Raw genomic sequence first — 20456 nt, 5'->3', positions numbered from 1 at the left:
CACTGGAGATGTTCCCTGACTCACTTTCAGTCTGGGGCTGCTTTTAGGATGGAACTCTCTCTTAGCTCCTGGTACTCCTCTTAAGTTTGCTTTCCTTTTCAATTTACTCCCTGTGGCAGTTAAGGGAGTAAGGACTCCTGGCAGGATCCCATACATGGAAAGCTGGCAGGTTTAAGAAAGAAATTGAAAATACGGTGGGAAGTAATCTATGTTTCTCTCTAGAGCTAGGTAACACCACTTGAGTGTAGATTGTATGCATTATACTGTTTATAAAACATCACAAAGCCAAGAATAAGACTTAGTTTTATTTCTTTAGGCAACAGCTATATTTAGTCAAATTAAAGGAGGGAGGGGGAATGCACTCCAAGAAAATACATGAGCAATGTTAGACAAAGAAAATATACTAGTCTACAGTGGAACGGTTCCCTCTGAGTTATTTCCCCAGTTCTCATTACAGAGCAGTTGCATAGTAAAGTTAGGAGAGATTGTGCAGCTGAATTATGACTGTTGCTGCATGAAGGAACCTCACCTGCTTTATGTGAGCTGTAAAAGAAAATTGATAATGACATTTTAAAGACTTCAAAATATGGGTGGCTTAACAGAGTGGTCTGGTATAACCGCTGCTTTTGCATAATAGAATACTACAAGAGCTAGTCTATGGCAGATTTAGAGACTTTTCGTTTTTGTAGAGCTAGAGAGAGGCTTCAGATTTGCTATTATAAATTACAAACTAAATTAGTAAGTTTGAATTTAAATGTTTCAATTATTTCCTTGTTGAGTTCTTATGAAATAAGTACCTTCCTATGAAGCAGCTGAATTTCATGGAATTGGCAGTCCTCACCAGAAAGGAACAGAAGACAGTATTTTTTGTTAAAACATAAACTTGCAGGAGAAGAAATTGCAGTTTCAAAATTGTGAGGATGAGTCACCTTGCTGTGTTAGGTTTAAGGCTTGTTAGTTAGTGCCTCTTCCAAGCAGGAAGGGTGCAAGAGTCCCAGAGGGTACCATGAGCAAGCCTGTGTATTTACAACACATCCCTTGCTCCCATGGTAACTGCTGGAGGATATGAATTTATCCTAGGGCAGATTGGGTACCTTAGCTCATCTTGTCATGGAGGGAACGTGTAACCGCCTCAGGTTTACCACGAGGCAGAAGTATTCAGCAGCAGTCAGCTTGTGTACAGTAAATCAAAGCCTTAGTTTACTCCTGAGGATTTGCTGATTTATCCACAGGCTAAAATAATTTGGATTTAACTTTTTAACGTATTTTCTTTTAGTTCCTTTCTTTTAATTTCTCCTGTTAACGGCTAGATAATTTCTGTGCTTTGCCACCATTTCTTTGCTTTTGCTGTCCTATGGATTGGACAATTACCTGGTCGTGTCCTGGAACTTTTTCTGATGACTGTTGGTTTTGCTGTGGTCACCTAAGGAAATGAGGCTTATCCACTTGTGGTGTTCTTGTCCCTGTCCTGTTTTGAAAACATGAGTGTGAAAGGTAGGAAGGGAGGATACTCTCTATTTCCAGCATGAGGCAATAGAAGGTGATTATCTAGTCATTTGTTTCTATAATTTCTTCGTTTTTGTGACTACAAGTCATGTAATTCAGGCTGTTCTCAGTGCTGCAATGGTCTCTGTACAAGAGCTGATCTTACATCCCACATGGGTGACAATGCAGCAAGTGGAAAGCTGGGTTTCAGGGTGTAATTCCAAATTTCTTGAACTCCCACAGGTTTTAATTTGGCTTCGTGTTATTTGTGGGATTTTTTTGGTGTGATTTAATTGAGTAGTCAGTGTGAATTTTGTGGTGTTCGTGTGTATGCAAGGGAGAGGGAGATTTTCTAAGTGTTCAGTGTTCACATGGACATAAACAGGTGGGTTTCCAGCAGAGACATTTGCATTTGAAAACCTGCTCCAAACGGGCTGGGCTTTCCCAGGAGAAGCAGCACCAACAGTGAAACGCAGCGATCGATCAGCATAGAATTGTGTGAGCATTTGATGGGCAAAATGTTGTGGTATAAAGACAGGGCCCAAGAATAAGCTCTTTGTGGCATTGTTTCATCCCTGAAAACTGTGACTGAGAGGCTTTTATCATTTACAAAAAATTAATCAGGCACATTTTGTCTAACTTAGAAAATATCACAAGATATCCCTTGCAACGTTCTAAATGCTGTTTCTTTAATCAGATTTTGATATTAAAAAATAATTTTTGTCTGGTTATGTTTTCTCAATTCTAAAAGAAAAGTAATATTTGAACCAGTCCTTCCAGTCAAAGGGCTGGAAGCGTGTAATTTAGAGTACATAACGATGAACTCTTTGAAGCAGCTTGCATTCACTATGTTTTCTTTCTTTTCTAATTTTAACTAAGGAAAGCATTCCCTTACTTATCACAGCACTTCTGTAACATGCCTCATTTTCCAGGCCAAGTTCCTTATAGTATTTAGAGTTTATTTTAATCCTTAATCACATGAGCTGTCCAGGAAATGCATCTGAAGAAACATATGTAATAGATGTTCAAACCCACACCAATGGGGACACCCAGTGGAGACGCTCTGAGTTGCCCAACATTACAGCCAGGAGCAGGCCAGCAGCTCCTCCTCCGGGAGAGGACTGCAAATGTTATTAACCACAGGAATTCTGAGGGAACTCATTAATTTACCTGCCTGCTGCTGAGGGCTCCTGTGAATTGTCCCGTCCTTGCTGCCCTTGCATGAGTCTGTGCTCGCTGTCATGGTAGTCCTGATGTGCAATTATTGCAATGGGTGTGCAAGTACCCAATACCTTGGTGGTCGTGTTTAATGTGACTGGGAATAAATTGCAATTACTGGCAATTCAAAGAAGATTTTATCTTGCTGTTGCAGATGCTGCCATGTTCATCTATTAGCCCTATAGATATTTAAGAGTTGACCAGTTGCGATATGTTTGGAAGGTGATGTGGAAAGGTTAAGTGAAAATCCAGAACCATGGGGAGGGCACCTCTCTGAATTGGATCTGAATTAGCATGGAAGATGCTCCAGGCTCGACAGACAGCAACTCAAATAATCACTAATATTTTCCAGTCTGCACTGGAATTCCTAGTCCTCTTCCAGTGGGCAAGGCCTCCTTTCCTGCTGATTTCTAAGTGTGACCTTGGGAGACACCACAGTGAGGACAGCAGCCCAGACTGCCTTCATGGATGAGCTTGGTCAAGGAGAGGGGCACTGGACCTACCACTGACTTTGGAAGCAGGCAGGCAGTACTTAGTTCTTCTCTGGGGCACTATGCCTATCTCAGAAGGCAGAATGTGGATTCCATTGTATGTACAATAAAGCTCTGCTTGGACAAGCACAAGACCCAAGATAAAAGCAGATAGCTAGGCAGCATTACCACACATGCTCCAGGAACTGCATGCAAATGGAGTGTGCTTTAATTGTTGTGAATGTGGTCATGGCTGGTTGTTTTACTTCTAGTTCACTCAGAAAGCAAGCATTAGCCTTTCCTGTGATGGGGCAGCATGAGACAGATGGGTTCTGGTGTGCCTACTGGCATGCACTAGCTGTGGAACATGGGATTATCTGGGGTTTTGTCTTTCTAAGCAGGAGGGGAGGAAAAGAAAGGAATGCTTGCCTTGTTTTGATGCAGTCTATTCTGACACAGAATGAAATTTATAGCCTACTGGTTTTCTCATTGTTTGGGAAAGAAGAAACATGTTAATTATAATTCTTCACCAAAGCTTCCCAGAAAACTGGGAGAGACAGTGATTTTGACTTGCACTATCACAAGTTGGGCAGCAGAATTTTTATTAGATATAGCAGGGTAGTATTTGTGTTTAATTCAAATTTCAGAATATTTTCTATGTGACAAATTAAGAGTGTGAATTGCTGTGGCATTCAGTATGGCCTGCTGACTTTCTGTGCCCTCTCACAAAAGGAGACTAATAGTAAATAAGAGACAGGCTAATTTTATTTGCTCGTATTCCTGTATTTGGCTTAATATCAGAGTAAGACAGTGTTTTTTTGCCACAGGAGTGGGAAATTTTGAAATCAGTGCTTGAATTCAGATCACTCAATAAGACTCCATTCCTGTTTCAGGTGGCTCGGAAGCTCAGCAGAGCTGGCCAGGGGCAGTCACTGTGAGCAGTCACCAGTGATTGTCCCAGTCCAGGCTGGAGGTCCCTGCCAGGCAGCAGTCAGGAGCAGCAGCCAGCAGAAGGAATGTTCTAGCAGACTTCACAGACTAAGTATTTCCTGTGTCTTGTTCTTGCAGAAAACACCTTTTGCAGTGGTGATCATGTGTCGTGGCACAGCCCTTTGGACAACAGTGAATCTCGAATCCAGCACATGTTACTGACAGAAGACCCCCAGATGCAGCCAGTGCAGACTCCTTTTGGGGTCGTTACTTTCCTACAGGTATGCCCAGCCATGATGGCTCTGACTGCCTCCTCCTGGGCTTGGAGAGCAGCTAATGTTGCACTGAGCTGTGTAACTCAGATATTTTTTATCCTGTCTTCAGTTTCAAACATGAACAGTGAAAAAAATGTTAAAAGGAACACTTTTAAAGGCTAATGTAAAGATAAATTGAAATTAATTCCATGGTAATATTGGTAAGTGATCCCCTGGTTTGAAGGCCTGGAAGAGAAAAGTTTGGAGCAGAACTTGGAGCTCCAATGGCAGAAATGTAGCTTGCAGCACTGACACAAAGATTCTTTAGAGGCTGAGTTTTCCTGTATTGATCTACTGTTTAAGAAAGGTTCAGGTTTGCTTTGCAAAAGAAACATTTAAAAAATCTCTTGTGATTTAACTCTGCTGTTCAGCATAGGGAGCTTCTGTGGCCAAACAGGTTTGCTTGCTTTCCCAAAGTCCTTCTGAGTGATGCTTCTTAGATATGGTCTGCTTTGGATATTTTTAAATTGCATATTGGGTTAATAACCTTAGTGGAAGAGTGGCATAGTTTATGCCAACTGCTGATTTCTTCATGCTCCGTGGAAAAAGCTTCCATCCTGTGGGAAAATGCAAGTGTCTGTTTTACAATTTAAGCTTCTAGTTGCTCCTGTTTATCTTTGGCTGTAGTTGCAACACATAAAAGGAAGTTCTGCTACCACAAACCTGCACAAGACAACTGCTGTGCAAGGTTTTTCTGAAGTGCCCAAATGTCTATGTTTTATCAACAAAAACAATGTGGGTGTGAGATTAATTAGTGCAAGGTGAGTTGTGGGACCTGGAAGGAGAGAGAGAGAGAGCCAAGCTAAGCAGGATAATCTCTGGCTGACTCTCCAGCTAGTAGTGTTAATCCTCATCTCTTCTTTAGTGCCCAGCTGTCCTGAATCAAAGAACAGTCAGCTTGCTGCATCCTGAGGCCCCTGGCCTCTAATCTTCCACAACACATACAGCTGACTTGGTTTTCCTCTTTGTTTGATGCTTGTTGTTATGGATTTATTTTGACCCATGAGGATGAATGATTACAAAAAGCAAAGAATGAACACAAAATAATTTCCTGTTTAGAGTCTTGCTGTTTGTATGTAATTAGTGAGTGAAGGCCCAGGGAGGGGTGTCCTGAAGCAGGGGTGATTCAGGCTGTTGGTGGAGGAAGCTGGGAAGATGGGTGGGGATGAAGTGCACCTCCAAGGGCTGGGTCCTGAGAAAGTGAACTCTGCAAGGGGCAGGAGAGGTAGGGTGTGCAGAGTTGGGTACGTGCTGACATGAGGGTTTTCCACACAGATCTCTATCAGTGCAGATAAGTGCCTATGGCAGACAACACATCCTTCACTTCTGCTTGCTGCTCTTCAGAACTTAAGTTTTCAGTTTTCCTCTTTTCTGTTAAAACATTACTTGAACAGATTTTGACCAAAAAATCAGTGTTGGAAAATACTTAAGAGTATTGAGGAAGATAAGCCATGGCTAAAAATATTTTTCCATCTCAGAGTGAGTAATTGTGCTCAAAGGTACAAGCCAGTAGTTGATACAGCAGGAAGAAACTGCTTTCTGCTATCAGCTGAAGGGTGTTTCACCCCTTCATTTGAAGCAGCTGATCTCAGCTGCTGTTAGAGAGACATCTGGTATTGCTCAGTGTGGCGGCTCCTATCCTGAAAAGCAAACACATCCTGCTTTATACAGGAAGGCAGTAGTCTGCAGTTGCCTGCAGTGACAAGTGGATTATGTGGTGTGTAAGCAGCTTTACTTTATGGTGCTGGGTAAGATATAACCAGTCAGCAAACTGAGTTGGTCAAGGATTTTATGAGCACCAAAGCAATCCCATGTGGCGGCAAGTCCCTCGCCTGGTTGAGGTTGCTTGTGCAGTATTGCATTTGCCCCTAGCAATCAGTTGACAGCAGTGTTTGTATGTGCTCAGACTCTAACCTGTCTTGCTCTGTCCTGTCTTTGTGGACTTGATTGAAAAATCAAGCAGACTAGTGTATAAACACTGATTTATCACCACACCCTCCTCATTGTTAAATTCACACACTCTTTACAAGATTAAATGTTACATGACCAGGGTGCTTCACATGGTAAGTGTAGAGAGAGAACAAGGTCTTGTGGGATCCCACTGTTGTCTCAGACTTCATTTGTCCTGGCATATCTAGTTAGATTATAGAAATGGTGCTTCTCTGTATCTGCACTGTTTGATCCAGTACCACGTGGCACATTTACTCCACAGTTCTTCCATGGTTCCCACCCAGTTTAGTATCTTTTTTGTTATTTATTACAGATTGTTGGGGTTTGCACTGAGGAACTGCATGCAGCTCAGCAGTGGAATGGTCAAGGGATCTTGGAACTGCTTCGGACTGTCCCAGTGTAAGTGGTCATATAACCCATAAGGGGAGCATTTCCATAGACAACAATTCAGCTGTTTATTTTTATTAGCAATCTTTAACTTGCTGATGGAATTTATTTAATCTGTGCTGTAGCAAGAGATGGGAATTCATTGCAAATCTGTTCTCACGCACAGACACTTAGATGGCAAATTAATGCATGTGCAAGTCCACATGTTCAGGGTGAAAGAGAATGAGGTCTTGAAAGCTTAATTTCCTTCCTCTTATGCCTGCAGGGTTTTCTCATTGGTTCTTCCTGGGATAACTGTTACTGGTGACCTTGCTGTTTAGTTCAAAGAAAGGAAGGAGAGGGTCTGGCATACAGAGCTGTCTGAAAGTGAGAAAGTCATTCTCAAATTTGGCCCACTCTTAGTGGGCCAGTTTGCAGCAGGAGAAGCCTTCATGAAAGTGATGTTCATTTTTTTGCCACGGGAGAAATAACAATGATGCTGGGTTGAGGAAGAGATGGGTTTAAAATGGCAAATGATATGTTGATGCTTTGTTTGCTGCCAGGGTGCAGTAAAATCTTTTTGGCTTGCAGGTATTTTGTTTAAACATTTTAAAATTCAGGGGAAGTTATTGACATGTGATTGTAACTCAAAAGATTACTTTTTAAAGGAAAATAGTTCTGACTATTTGTTTCTGGGCACAATATTGCACTCTCTAGTGTCACAATAATAGACTTGAATTGATTGATTATTTCGAAGAGCTGGACTTCTTTAACTTGAACTTCTCCCTTTTAGGCACAAGTGCAGATAATTCATGCAAATGCCCTAGAGTAGAGTGAATTTATCCAGCTGCAAGCTTTGTTTCTGGGTCCCTGAGACAATAAACACTGCCTCCAGCTCTCTTAGCTCCTCTAAGTCAATACAGATACAGCACCTCTCTCCTCAATGTGTTCTCATGTTGGTTTTTGGCTTCTGTGCTGTGATTTAAACACCTTTCCAAGGAAAAAATGGAGAATGATTTGAAGGCAAAGCTGCAAACTACTAAACCACTGATGTGGAACCAGGGTAAAAATCTCTGCGCCCCAGTGAGGAACTGAGGCAGGTCACACCCCTGCAGTTAATAATTCACAGCTTCCAAAGTGATGTGAAAAAACAAGTGGCTATCCATGCATCTGAAAACCTGTAAAATATTAACTTTTTTTGCTCCCACTCATAAGTGTTTTAGGAGGCTAACACAAACTAGGCCAGAGGAGGGGGCTTTTGACTGCAATAAAAAAAGTATCTCATGAAAGAAATAAATTTTTTTATGGCAGTCCAAAAGACTTCAGTTTTTACTTCAAATGAAAAGCACTATCTGAGGCTGACTTCTGCAGTCTGGCTGCACTGTAACCCAAAGCGAAGTCTCTGAGTATTTAATCTTCACAGTAATCTGTTTTCTATCACCTTTGTTAGGAAACACCTTGAGCCCTCTGATTTTTATTGCTAATGATAACAAAGATTTTCCTGAACCATCTGAGTACTTGGCCATTAAGTACCAACTGAGCAAAATGTCTGTTGTGATAGTGCTTATCAGAGCAATAAGTTCTTTGTGGTACTGAACATGACTGCCAATCTTGGCAAAAAGTGCAGTCCCACTGGGGCCCTGCTCTATTCTTAGGTATGTAATATAGGAGTAAATCTTGACTCCATGCCTTGCCCGTCTTTCTTTGATTCAGGCTACACTGGCCTTCTCAGTCCCAGTTTGTTTCCTGTAAGATTAAAACCTGTCTCAATCTTGTGTGAGCAAGGAGGCCTGCACAGGGGATAACAACCTGTGTCAGTCTTGACTGCTCTGCACGTCTGGGTGGTGCCAGACACTGAGTAGATTAACACCTAGGTCATGGAGGGCTTTTATTATTTATTTTTTTGGAAAATATAAAGAGAAAATGCATGCTGTGGGGTGTATACACAACATAGAGGGGTTTCTGGGCTTATTTTAAACCCTTATCTTGTGCTTCTGTACAGTGCGGGTCCACTCTGAGGACCCTGCTGGGGAGTTCTAATTAAAAGCTTGTTTGGTTCATTACCTGTCTTTCTTTGTAGAGCTGGAGGCCCCTGGTTGATAACAGACATGCGAAGAGGAGAAACCATATTTGAGATTGACCCACATCTGCAAGTATGTCTTTAGTTTGTAAAATGTCGTGTCTCTTGTAGTAGCCAAGGAGAATTGGTTTACTGTTACACAACAGTTCAAATATTTTCTGTAAAGGTGCTTGGATCTTTTCAATGTTTGTCATAATCCTGGAAAAGTCTTAGAAACTCTTTGCTCTCTTGGAGGTTGGTTCAAGAGGGACATTTCCAGCCCCAGGTAAATGGTAGCTCTAGGAAGAAATATAGGAAGGGAGACCAGGCAAATGTAATATCTCATATGAGAAAAATTGGTAAGATTTGGACTGGATGTTTTAGAAAGGAGGAAAAAATGTTAAAGACATAGAATAATACATTATTTAGGAATGGTACACCAGGACATTCCTCCTTCCTTTTATATGCAAGTGTAAGGAGATATAACATGCAGAAAACTCAAAACCAACTAAGAACTATTTTTTCACAGCAAATGTGGCAGATGTGGCAGTGTAGCTCATTCCTGTAGGATATCCCTTGAGGTCAAGTAGTTAGTGTGGACTGAGAAATGATGGAAACCCAAAAGTACCACATGCAGTTATTAATAATCCATGCTGGAAGATATATTAAACCTTTATCTTCAGAGCTGAATTTAATTTCTGAAATTTAAAGATAAGAATAGAACCTCTATGGAGAGGTTACTGTACTGTGGACTTCTCCTGATCCGTGCATTTGGGAGACAGTTCTGCAATCCCTTCAGCAGAGCTGGAGTACATGGTACTGGGGTGCATGGGTCCCCAACAAATCCAGTGTGGTGTTGGCCGTGTTTCAGTGAATCACTGAGTGTTTGCCTTTAACAGAGAACTTATGGCTCAGCCTGGTAGGGCACGTGCAAATGTGCATGTTTTGTACAAGCATTTGCTTATGGTCTGCATGTCTGTATCTGATTATTCTCAGTTTCCTCCCAGCATCTTTTACTTTGAAAGCTTAAGAACAAAACCAAAATCTACTTTTACTGGTTTTAAGGATTTGTTCATCTAAAATAACCCCAACCTGAGAAATACAAAAAAAATGTTCCATAAATGTCCCACAGTGTGGGAGCTAATAAAACTGAAAGTCCCATAAAGTTTTTAGACTTTCCAGAACCTTGCCCTCTCCCCTCCTGGAGAGGTGTTTCTGTTGTCTGCACACTGGTGATTCCTAATGATAACAGGGTTTTCTTCAGTTTACTGTAAATGAAAAATAGCTCAGCTTACTGGAATCTGAGTCAGGCAAGGCAAGTTAAGGCAAATAAAAGAGTACTTCTGCCTCACCAGTGTGTCCTGCTGCTGAAAGCTGCTATGTCTGTGGTCCTTCCAGACTTCCTCACATGGAACACATTCCTGTTTCTGTTCTCTCTTGCCCTTGCAGAAGTGCATATGGGCAGGTGTGTGTGTGCACACCTCCCTCCTGCTCAGCTGCCACAGCCCCCAGGGATTCATAGAGCAAAATCCGCCCCCAAGTCCCACAGACAGCCTCTGCTGAGTGCAGGGAGTAAGGCTGTGCCAGGCTGGCTTCAGCCCTGTCATGTGCCTCCTGCTCTAATTAGTGGGGAAAGGATGAAATGTCATTTTCTTGGTGTTGGTAGAGGGTGTGTGAGACCAGGAAGGCAGCAGTGGAAGAGGGAAGGGAACAGGCCGAGAAACTGGACAACTTTCCTGGGAGCCAGCAAACATGTTGTCTGCCTGGGAAGCAGGCAGAGCTTGTTTGGAGGCTGCATTGTCTCTTGTGGGAATTGGTTGAGGCCTAAACCCAGCCCTGGCAGCAGCAGCTGTACTTTCTGTTCGAAGTTGCTGAGAATGGATCCCAACTAAGATGTCATCCCAGGATGTCGGCAATTAACGCTGTGGCAACGCTGGTTGTTTTCTGTTCAGCCAGGCTTCCCTGTAGGCCATTCAGATTTCCCTGGCAGCACTGTCAAACAATTCCTGTTGGTCCCCAGCTCTCTGCTGATTCTCAGTGCTTTGCTTCTGTTTAGCAGATATCTCAGAAGAGAATAAAGCTGATTTGAATTTCCTGAGTTGTGGTTGCTGCTCTGCAGGTCACACTGCAGTGCTCTGGCTCGTTTAAAAAGGGATCAATGACTTAGAGCCTCAGAGCATCCCTCCCACATGCTGAGAGGAAAATGGGACAGAAATATCCTTTCTTTGAGGAAGGAAAGAGCTGAACCTCCTTTGCCCTGGGCTCCTCCAACCTCCTGTTCAAGCTGCCCTTTCAAGGGAGGAAGAGCAGCCCCTCAGACCAGGCAAATCTTTTCTGGCTAAAGGTGGGGTAGAACTGTGCATTGCCAGAGCTATGAGTCTACCCTCGTTGGGGTTTTTTGGACTTTTCCCCCTTAAACATCAATACTTGCAAACATTATGAAACAGGCATGCAAATTAGGCTGTCTTTAGCCAGCTCGTTTCCATCAGCTCCCCATGATCTCCAAGGGACGCTAGCAGAGCAGCACTTCTTCCCCTGAGGAAGTGCTCTGCAAGCCAGCTGAGCTGCAGATGAGAGTCCTTTCCCCCTCCCTGAGGCTCTGCACTCTGTCCGCAGGGTCTGGCTGGGAGTGGGGCCCTGGCTGCAGGGATGGGGGAGCAGATCCCACCAGAGCCTCACAGCCCTCTGGCCTCTCCTCCCTGCTCAAGAGCAGGTTTGGTGGTTCTCCCATGATTCCCCAATGACTGGGATAAAAAATAACTTCACTGACAAGTTACACCTCCCCACGCCAGCTCATTTGGGTCCTCGCAGAGCACCGTGGAGGGTTCCCAAAGGAGCCACATGCTGAATCTCACTTAGAGCATTGTCTGCATATGTAGGAACGGATGTATTTTTATTTCTTTTCCCACAGCTTCTATTTCTGGGTGACACAACTAATTTTATGTTTAGGATAAAACAAAAGAAAATCACAGCAGATTTATTATTTCTCAGATTTTCCTATTACGTTTTCAAGAAGCCAGTTTCCCCTGACGCTGGAGGAAGGTCCTAACAAGGGGACAAAGACAGAATAAAGGCAGTCTCTTGAATGCTTAAGTCTAAGTCAAGACTGCTCTGGTCCTGCACTCAGCCGCAGGCTCCCACCTCAACTTTTGGGCCAAAGAGTGGGTTTTGGGAGGCGATCCAGATGAAAAAAAAAAAAAATAGTTGGCTCAAGGGAAGGGGTAGGAACACATGGAGGAGGGTGGGACTGCAGTCATTGCAAATTACATCAACTTAAACCGCTGTGCAACCACACCCTGAATGCTTGTGCTTATCTTTGAGCTGCTCAAATCCTCTCTTGAATGGTCACAAGAACAGGCAATGCCCTTCCCAGGGTGCAGCATGCTCAGCTGGGCAAAAGCGGGGAGAGACATATATGGGTTTAGTCTGGAAACTGTTTCTTGGGGACTGATTTTGCAAAGAGCAAAATGTTCGCACAGTCTCTCATCTTCAGTGGCAGTGTTAATGCAGAGGGTACTTAGATGGTGGAGAGAGCCTCTCTCATTGTGTAAAACACCACCCTGCTCTCTCCTCAAATCTTCGAAGTTTCTTAGGACAGCCTGCCTTTTGAGGTGACTCAGACGTATGCAGAGAGATGCAGGTCTTGTGATGCCACTGAGCAGTACCAGAGGCAACACCTCTTCAGAAAAGGGGGAAGCGAGCCTGGCTGGTTTGATGCCAGGGAAGAGATGCCAGCCCTTCCTCGGTGTAGCACAGCCTCGAGTTTGTTCAGCTCAACATTACCCCCTTGTGGGTCACAGGTGGAAATTCAGACTGATGCCCATGTCCAAGAAGGTGGAACTTCCTTTAGTTTTGGCTGTAGCTTTGTGCAGTCTTGCTGGCAACATATGCATATGTCCTTGAAAAAATGCCTGGTGCCTGAGAGCATCCAGCTGCTTATGATTGGTGTGTGACACCTTCTGAGACCCAAACACTGGTTACATGCTTGGAAAGTCCAGTTTGCAAGGGAGGGGGTTTGTTTATTTGCCAATAGAGAAAGCTATGCAAAAGCTTTAACATTGGGAACAGACCCGTGTCTCCTTGCACGTGCAAACTTGCATGTTTGTCCTTTATGGGACACCAGCACATTGGAAAGCAGTGATCTAGGCAGTTTGCAAATTAAGAACCTGTGTGAATGAGTCTCTCCATGAGCTGTTTTCATTGTGGGACTCTTTGGTAGGGTTGGAAAAGAGAACTTTAGTTATTCAGGGGTTTGTTATCACTAAGGTAACATATAAGAGATCGACTGCCAAGCTGTGCTTCATGTCTTAAATATGTCAAGTTGGTGTAAATCAGTGCTAATGCTGAAAGAAGCAATCCTGAACGCCCCAGGCCATTGATTTTCACCTTTCTCTCTCCCTGCTTTGTGCCTGCCAGGGCAATTTAGTGAAGCAGTGGGACAGAGTGGGATTTCAGACCAACTTGCTATGGAAAAGGTTTGTTTAGTTCAGAGTGGCTTCCTGATTTGGCTCAATGTGCAGTTTCTGTTCACTGACACAGCAGTGCACAGGGTCCAGAGAGTAGAAATTATCCACAAAAGATCTGAAGGAGCAGCTGAAGATTGGGCTGCACTGTGGTGGGTTCCAACTCAGGCTCAAGCTACGCTCAAAAAAAGTCTTGGTGTTTTGAATCTTTTCAAGCAGGAGAGAGTCGACAAAGGGATTGAGACAGATGGCTCAAACCTGAGTGGAGTGAGTGCCAAATGTGCCTGGGATGACCTGAGCCGACCACCAGAGGATGATGAAGACAGCAGAAGCATTTGCATTGGAACCCAGCCTCGGCGGCTCTCTGGGAAAGGTAAGAGGTCCTGGGCCAAGTCACTGTCATGGCCTTTCAGCTTCTCTTCTGGTGGGTCTGGGCAGTGCACTGAGTCATGCTGCATCTTCGTGTTCATAACAAACTCCACAGCCGTTGAGAGGTTTGGTATGTCTCAGGGCAGCAAAATGGATTTTGGCCTCTTTGAAGAAGGAAGGAGAAAGGAAAAAAGCTCTTGTCATTATTTTGTCTAAATGTTCCTTTCAGTTTTTAGGCAAATTGCAGTCTGAATCTCCAAAGTTAAACTGAGCACCTGCTGAAACCAGGACTGTAAACACCTGCAAGGTGAAGCAATTTCATTTTCCCAGGCTGTGTTTCCTTATTAACATTATCCCTTCTTGGGAGGCAAGTTGAACTGATGCTGCACATTGCTGCAGCTGAACTCAAGGAATTTGTGCCGCTACAGAACTATGGAAAGAAGAATTAAAAAAACATGCAGTTCCTCTTTACAGTGAGATGCTTTCTCAGGGTAGAGATGCCATAGCCATTACACAGCCTAGAAATTATGCACATTACCTTTCAAATGGGTGAAGCACCATAAAATTTGAGGGCTTGAGATTTCCTGGAATTAACAATGGTTTCTACAGGAATGGCGTCTTACGTCTTCTTAAATCCATGGTAAAAAGTAGTTAAATGCATACAGCATTTCTTCTGGCTTCTGTGCAAATATTTTGAACTGCAGCGGATCTAAAAAGGCTGTTTTGCCTCAGCCTTGAAATGAAAAGCCCAAGAGAGGTATACATGATGAAATTTGTATATCCTTCAAAAGATTTTGAAATAATTTGGGGTTCTTTACCTAATTCTCACATTTCTCAAAAACAGATGAGGAAACTTCTAAGAAAGGCAGGAAAGCTTCCTACTGAAAGTATTTGGCCAGTAGATATTTCAGAAAAAGGCAGAAGTAAAAAGACTGCATCTGAACTGCATAATTTGCAGCTTATTTTCAGATGTGAGCTTGAGGCTAAAGGTTGCCCTGCAACCCTTAAAAATCCCTCCCTTTGTGAATCTTGTTGTAAATTAATCAACAGATTTCCAAAGCCAGTTGCTAAAATCTTGGAAACCTTCATACATTAGTTTAGGAAAGGAACAAATTCCTGTCATGCCTAATGAGAAAAGTGATTTCCAGTACAAAGACTTGGAAGTGCCGGGAGGTTCTATGAGAGTTACAGAACCAACAAACACCTCATTTATGCAAATTTGACAAAACTACTCAGAATTTCTTCATCAGGAGGACTCAGTACCAAAGATTCCAGCTCTCCTTGCCTGACATAACAATGAAGCCCAAACAAGGGAATTCAAGCTGATGTTATAAAGTGAAATAACTCCTAAGGATGTTCAGGAAGTGTAGTTAAGTGTTACCCCATAACATTTCTCCACTTCTTTCTGAAAGGTAAGAGTTTAGATGAAACACACCTGATATCTATTTGTGTCTGTTCTTTCTGGGGATTCTATATAATTTTGCAAAAAATTCTCTTTGCAGATACAGAGCAAATCAGGGAGACTTTGCGGAGAGGGCTCGAGATTAACAGCAAACCTGTCCTACCTCCAATCAATACACAAAGACAGAATGGGTTGAACCTCGACCGAGCACCGTGAGTTTCACCCTGCACATTCACATGGTGGCAGAGGGAGGCTAAAGAGCTCAGCATGAAAAACAAAGTTAAAACTGGGTGGGAAAAGATTTGGCAAGGGGGGAGGAAAGCTGGCAGTGAATACTTGTGAAGTGTAAGGATAGAGAAGAGTTGTTCAGGTTGGATAAATGGGCTCGTACTGAGGAGGGCTAATGCAGAGTGGATCTGACTGTTCTGTAGAACCTGCTGTTGATGGTCTTTGGTATTTGAATTCAGACTGGACTGATCCCTGTAAAAAGTACTGTGCTGAAAAGTGCTATGGTATCAGTAGAGATGGCATAGATGACTGCTGGTATTTTTTCCTGAGTATTTTGTTTTCAAGCTCATAATTACAAACCTTTTGGTTAAAATGTTGATGATTTTTCTTTCTGAGTGACTTTGATCTTGCCTTGTTAAAACAGGTGGGTTCTGTCAGTAATTGCATGCCAATAACACCTGGGTCTCTAACAGCAGTAGTCTTAACGGGTGATTTAAGTGGGACTAGGGTGGCTCACAACTCTTCTAACTTTTTACTTAAGTGAATCGATAGGAAATTACCTGTGGTTTCAAGCCATCTGTAGTATCTGCACTTCTGTCTTTCTGGGCTTCTCCCCTTCCCTCTTGGACTTCAGGTGCTAGTTCAGTGTCTCCCCGTCAATTTTAATGTTTTCATCTAAATTATACAGAAAGACATGCATCTTTGCTGCAGTCTTCTTGGTATTTCCTTTGGTTTCTTAATCTCTGATGATCTGTGCCTTCTGCTTTCAGGAGTAAAGATCATCATGAAATCAGTGCTTCCCTGTAGTGCCATGCTGGGACAGCACCCTGGTCTGTTCCAATTCCTTCTTCATTCTTGATTCAAACATTTCATGAGAAAAATATTTCTTCTTGTCCTTTCGTGTTCCATTTTGTGGGTGACTTCTGATTTGCCTCATATATGAATGTTTATGAGTTGCCTAATCCTTTGAGGGAAGTATTATGTGTCAATTGCTGATGCTTTTTGCTAATATGTAATATGAGATATAGGTACTTATATTAAAAAAAATCTCACTTTATTATTGCTTTAGGAATAATCTTACTTTTGCCATATAGTAATTACATGGAGTCAAATTCTGATCTGACTCAGGTTTTGAGTAGTATTTCTCTGCCTGCAGGTTGGTCACATTGGACCATTGGTTGGTTCCACTGGCCCCACTGAAAATATATAAAATTATACCATGTGATTTGCACAAATCACACCCAGCCTTGGAGAGGTCAAAAGTACTGGGCAGGATTTCTCACAGATGCTGGGCTCCTGCATGCATCTGCAATGTCCAGTGTAAGCTCAAGTGGTTGGGGGTGACCACAAACATTTTGGGTGCACATCAGGTCAAGGAGGCAGCTGATGGGTAAGCCTTCATGTTGAGAGGCATTTACTGCTTAGATAAGAGAGCTTTATGTTATTCAGGGTGAGATAAACAGAGATACATTTGAAACAGAGTGGTGAAAGGTTAGCAGAGGTCTAAGATGAAGCACACAAATATTTACCTGGGTTTTTAACTGTTCTGAGACAGAGGAAGGCAGGTTACATTCAGACCCTTGCATCTATGGTAGTGCTCTTTGTTGCAAATCTCTTACTTGCAGCAGCTGCACACCCACCCTGCCTGAAGCCTGAGTGGTAGGAATGGCTGGTTCCCAATGTTTGCCACCTCAGAGGTCAATACATTTATCTGAAGTCTATGGTTACCACTGGGGAAACTGATAGTCTGCTTCTCCATAAGCACTTCAGTTAAGGAAAGACAGCTATCAGCTGTGTTACTGTGGTGATACTATTGGAGTGATAGAGGAAATGTCAGTTTAAAACAGCAGTGTGTCCTAATAGTTTTTTCCTCTATCTTACTAGCTGCTTTGAGAGGAGTTCCTTGTGCAGTGGCTTCTCCTCTCCATGTAGCAGATACAATGGGACATGTTCAATGCATTGACCATCCCAAAAGGGGTGGTTTGTGCTGGAAAGCAGTGTTTGCTTACAACCTCTGACTAACTAGTATTTAAGTCAGACCTGATGATTACCCTTACTGTGGCTAAAACTGATCAGTCAACACATTTTCCAGAACAGTGTGGTATAGATGAAGCAGAAGAGGAAGATCATGTTATGTCTCTGCCTTCCTCAGTACACTGTCTCAGCATGTCTCATGCATTTCAGCAAAATTGCTCAATGTGCAGTAAGTACAAGAGCATGATATAGAGACTCATCTCCAGCTGCTGCACAGGAATGTAACTTAGGAGCTCACTTTTGCATGCATTGATGTAACTACATCCATGCTCCCTCCAGGTACCTGCAGGGCTAAAGGCTGAGACACAAAAGGCACAAACCCAGTGCAGATATAACTCTTTCATAGGACTTCTGAGCACCTGAGATGAAGGACAATTCTGTACATAGATCTAGTCCTTCTGGTGCAATCCTCGCTTGCATTGCTTGGGCCTTGTAGGGCTGGGACTCAGGTTTGTCCTTCATTGTAAATCTTGTATAATCAAAGGCAAGTCATTTAGCTATTGAGCTTCAGTTCTGAATCTATAAAATGGGACTAATAACAATGTCATCTTCTTGAGGCACCACAAGGATAAATATGTTAATGATTATGAGGTGCTGGCTAATGGGAAGCAGGCTTATGTGTAATCATATCCTGCACTGTACACACCAGATCATAAAATATCAAACCTGTGGTTCTTTGCAAGGGTCCTGTGAATAACTGGTGCATTAGAAGCTCTTTAGGAACTTGACAGAAACACTGTCTTGGGATATGGCAAATTGTTTCAAATCTGCTTTCCATAGGGAGCACTGCAGAACCCCAGGCTGTCAAATTTGCACCCAACTGACAGTAGGATGTTAAAGTCTGACATAGACTCTAAGGGCTTTGTGCAGAAGAGGAATGTGCTGTTTATTTATCATGGACTTGCAACCACCAACCGATTTCCTAGTAGCTTTCTTCCCTTTCTTTTATCCTAACCCTACCACCCACACACAAAAATCTATCAAGGTTTAAAGCAGACAACTTGTTCTGCATTCAGCATCACAAATAGTATCAGAAACACTCAAACTTTTGAATATTTATTTGTATAAAATGTAGAGGATCCAGATTCCGTATAGATTAACCAGTCTTTTGTATAGTTACAGTTTTCAGTGCTTATGCAAAAAACTCATTTTGTTGCAGATAGGGCTTGATTCAGTGTTTTGGCCCCAGCAAAGCACATACTTACATGTTAAGCATGCATATTAGCAGTTGTTCACTGTCCCAGAGTCCTAAAAAAAAGTTCCTTTGAGAAAAAGCTGGTTTCTGTCAAAACCCTGCTGGGCAGCTGTAGTACTTTGATTCATTAGTGTTATTACCATAGACTGTGTAGCCCTTTTTCTCCTAAGGATATGAATAAAAGCACACTTAAAGCCTAAAACTGCATTGGACATCTGTTTCTCAAAATGACTGTTGGCTTAGTTCACAAGCAGCCATTAAATCAGTTCGTGCGTATTAACAAAAGAACATGTGAAGTAATCTTTGAAAACATGACTAATCATTTTGAACATAGGTAACTGAATATTCTCAATTACCACTTGGAAAAATAATACATATATGAATACCAGTGTGTGTTTCAGTGGTGCGTTATTTGTTTCTTAGGACCCCATCAGCTTAGTAGGTGCTGCTGAGATACACAGAAAGGCAAGGCTCCCAGTCTCCTGAATTGTGCACATTGGCTCTTGTTGGATACAGAGGGCTGTTACCCGTAGGGGATGTTTAAATGTCAGACTGAAGACTGCTGCTGTCAAGCCCTCAGTAGGCTGGAAACTCCAGATGTCAAAAGTTCAGTGACACTTGTGGAGTTTTGCTTCGATTGCTATTTAATTTCTTGATGTAATAATTTCTGGGGTTGAGTCTTTGGTTGTCCCTGGTAATTAGCTCTGTGCTCTCCTGTGCAGTAGGTGAGTACTATCTCCACATTACAGATTAGGACGGCAGAGCTAATTTGCCACAGTTGCAGTGAGAGCCAGCTTTGGGATAGGGGAATTCTTGACCTTTTCCACCCCTCAAGGGCCTCCTTGATCATACAGCATTGCTGAAATTGATGTTTTTCTGCCTCTTGGCTGACTCAGACTGTTCTTCTGTGAGTTGAGGCATGGAGTAGAAACCTAGGGCTAGAGCACCAAATTACTCCATGTGTTGAAGCTAAAATTATCTGTAATTGTTGCATTTCATTGTGCCAGAATTCAGGTATTGCCCACGCACACCCCAGTGTCTGAACATGAGGTTTGAGTGATAGAAAAGGGTCTCTCAAATCTGTACTACTTTGATAAGGCTTTTCCATCATGTCTCTGCTATTTATAACTTTCCCCCTTCTCAAGAAGGATTGAATGGTGTGGTTCACATGCCTGACTCTTGTATTTCTTTCTGGGATTTCCCAGGTAGTCATGCTGGTCCCTTATGTATGGTGGTCATTTGTCCAGGGACCCACAGAGACCTCAAGTCCCACCTGCATTCAATTTCTAGACAGAAAGACAGGTTGAATCTAGGGAAACCTGAACATATGGTAGCCCTGTAGCCATGTGCTAATTCCATCGAGCCCTGAACAGTTTCCAGCTGTGCAGGGAAATGAAGGCAGGTTCCTGGCAAAGAGAGTAGGGAACAACTCTCCGGCAGGTGGGGCTGGCAGGACTGTCCTGGCAGTGACCTGCTGGAGCTCTGCACTCTGAGCATCTCAGGTGGTTGCCCTTCCCTCGTGGGAAGAGGGAGGAGTTGTGTCACTCCAGAATTCCTCCTGGGATAGCCCCAGACTGTCACATGCCTGGTATGGAGTGCATGAGTAATAGTGGCATTGCTTCCAGGACTGGAGTGCACTGCTGCTGTAGTTCCTCTGACTTGGAAAATAGGGCATATGGACATCTACTGTCAGGGAGCAGCACTGGGTTAATGCACATTGACAAGCTCCATCTCAGCAGCATTTCTGAGGAAGCTCTAATGGTAATACCAAAATGTAGGATTTTCTTGGAGGCAAGTCTGCACTTTGCTTCTCCCCTTTGCACTAGATTTTCATCCTGCTTTGCTTGGGCGGAGGGGAGCTGTTGTCTTTGTAGCTGGTTTCCTGTCTTCAGTTCTTGGAGGCAAACTTTACATAAAGAGGAGCATTTCAGCATTCTCTGAAGTTGTCTGGTTCTGGCTAGGTTTTTTGATTC

General features: G+C 43.0%; 1 protein-coding gene across 3 annotated transcripts in view; it reads left to right on the top strand.

The window, feature by feature from the left end:
* Window positions 1-20456, top strand: part of SUFU (SUFU negative regulator of hedgehog signaling) — an 85391-nt gene that overhangs the window by 40041 nt on the left and 24894 nt on the right. For 2 of the 3 annotated variants that reach the window (XM_062496086.1, XM_062496088.1), the window contains exons 4-8: window positions 4242-4384; window positions 6681-6766; window positions 8814-8886; window positions 13472-13628; window positions 15127-15238. In XM_062496086.1, coding sequence (XP_062352070.1) covers window positions 4242-4384; window positions 6681-6766; window positions 8814-8886; window positions 13472-13628; window positions 15127-15238 — 571 coding nt within the window. The remainder of the gene's footprint in view (window positions 1-4241; window positions 4385-6680; window positions 6767-8813; window positions 8887-13471; window positions 13629-15126; window positions 15239-20456) is intronic. The other variant, XM_062496087.1, reaches the window with a different exon arrangement.

Source organism: Cinclus cinclus, chromosome 7 (assembly GCF_963662255.1).
Source record: "Cinclus cinclus chromosome 7, bCinCin1.1, whole genome shotgun sequence".
In the NCBI taxonomy this organism is placed as follows: domain Eukaryota; kingdom Metazoa; phylum Chordata; class Aves; order Passeriformes; family Cinclidae; genus Cinclus; species Cinclus cinclus.
This window is presented reverse-complemented; position numbering and strand designations above follow the sequence as displayed.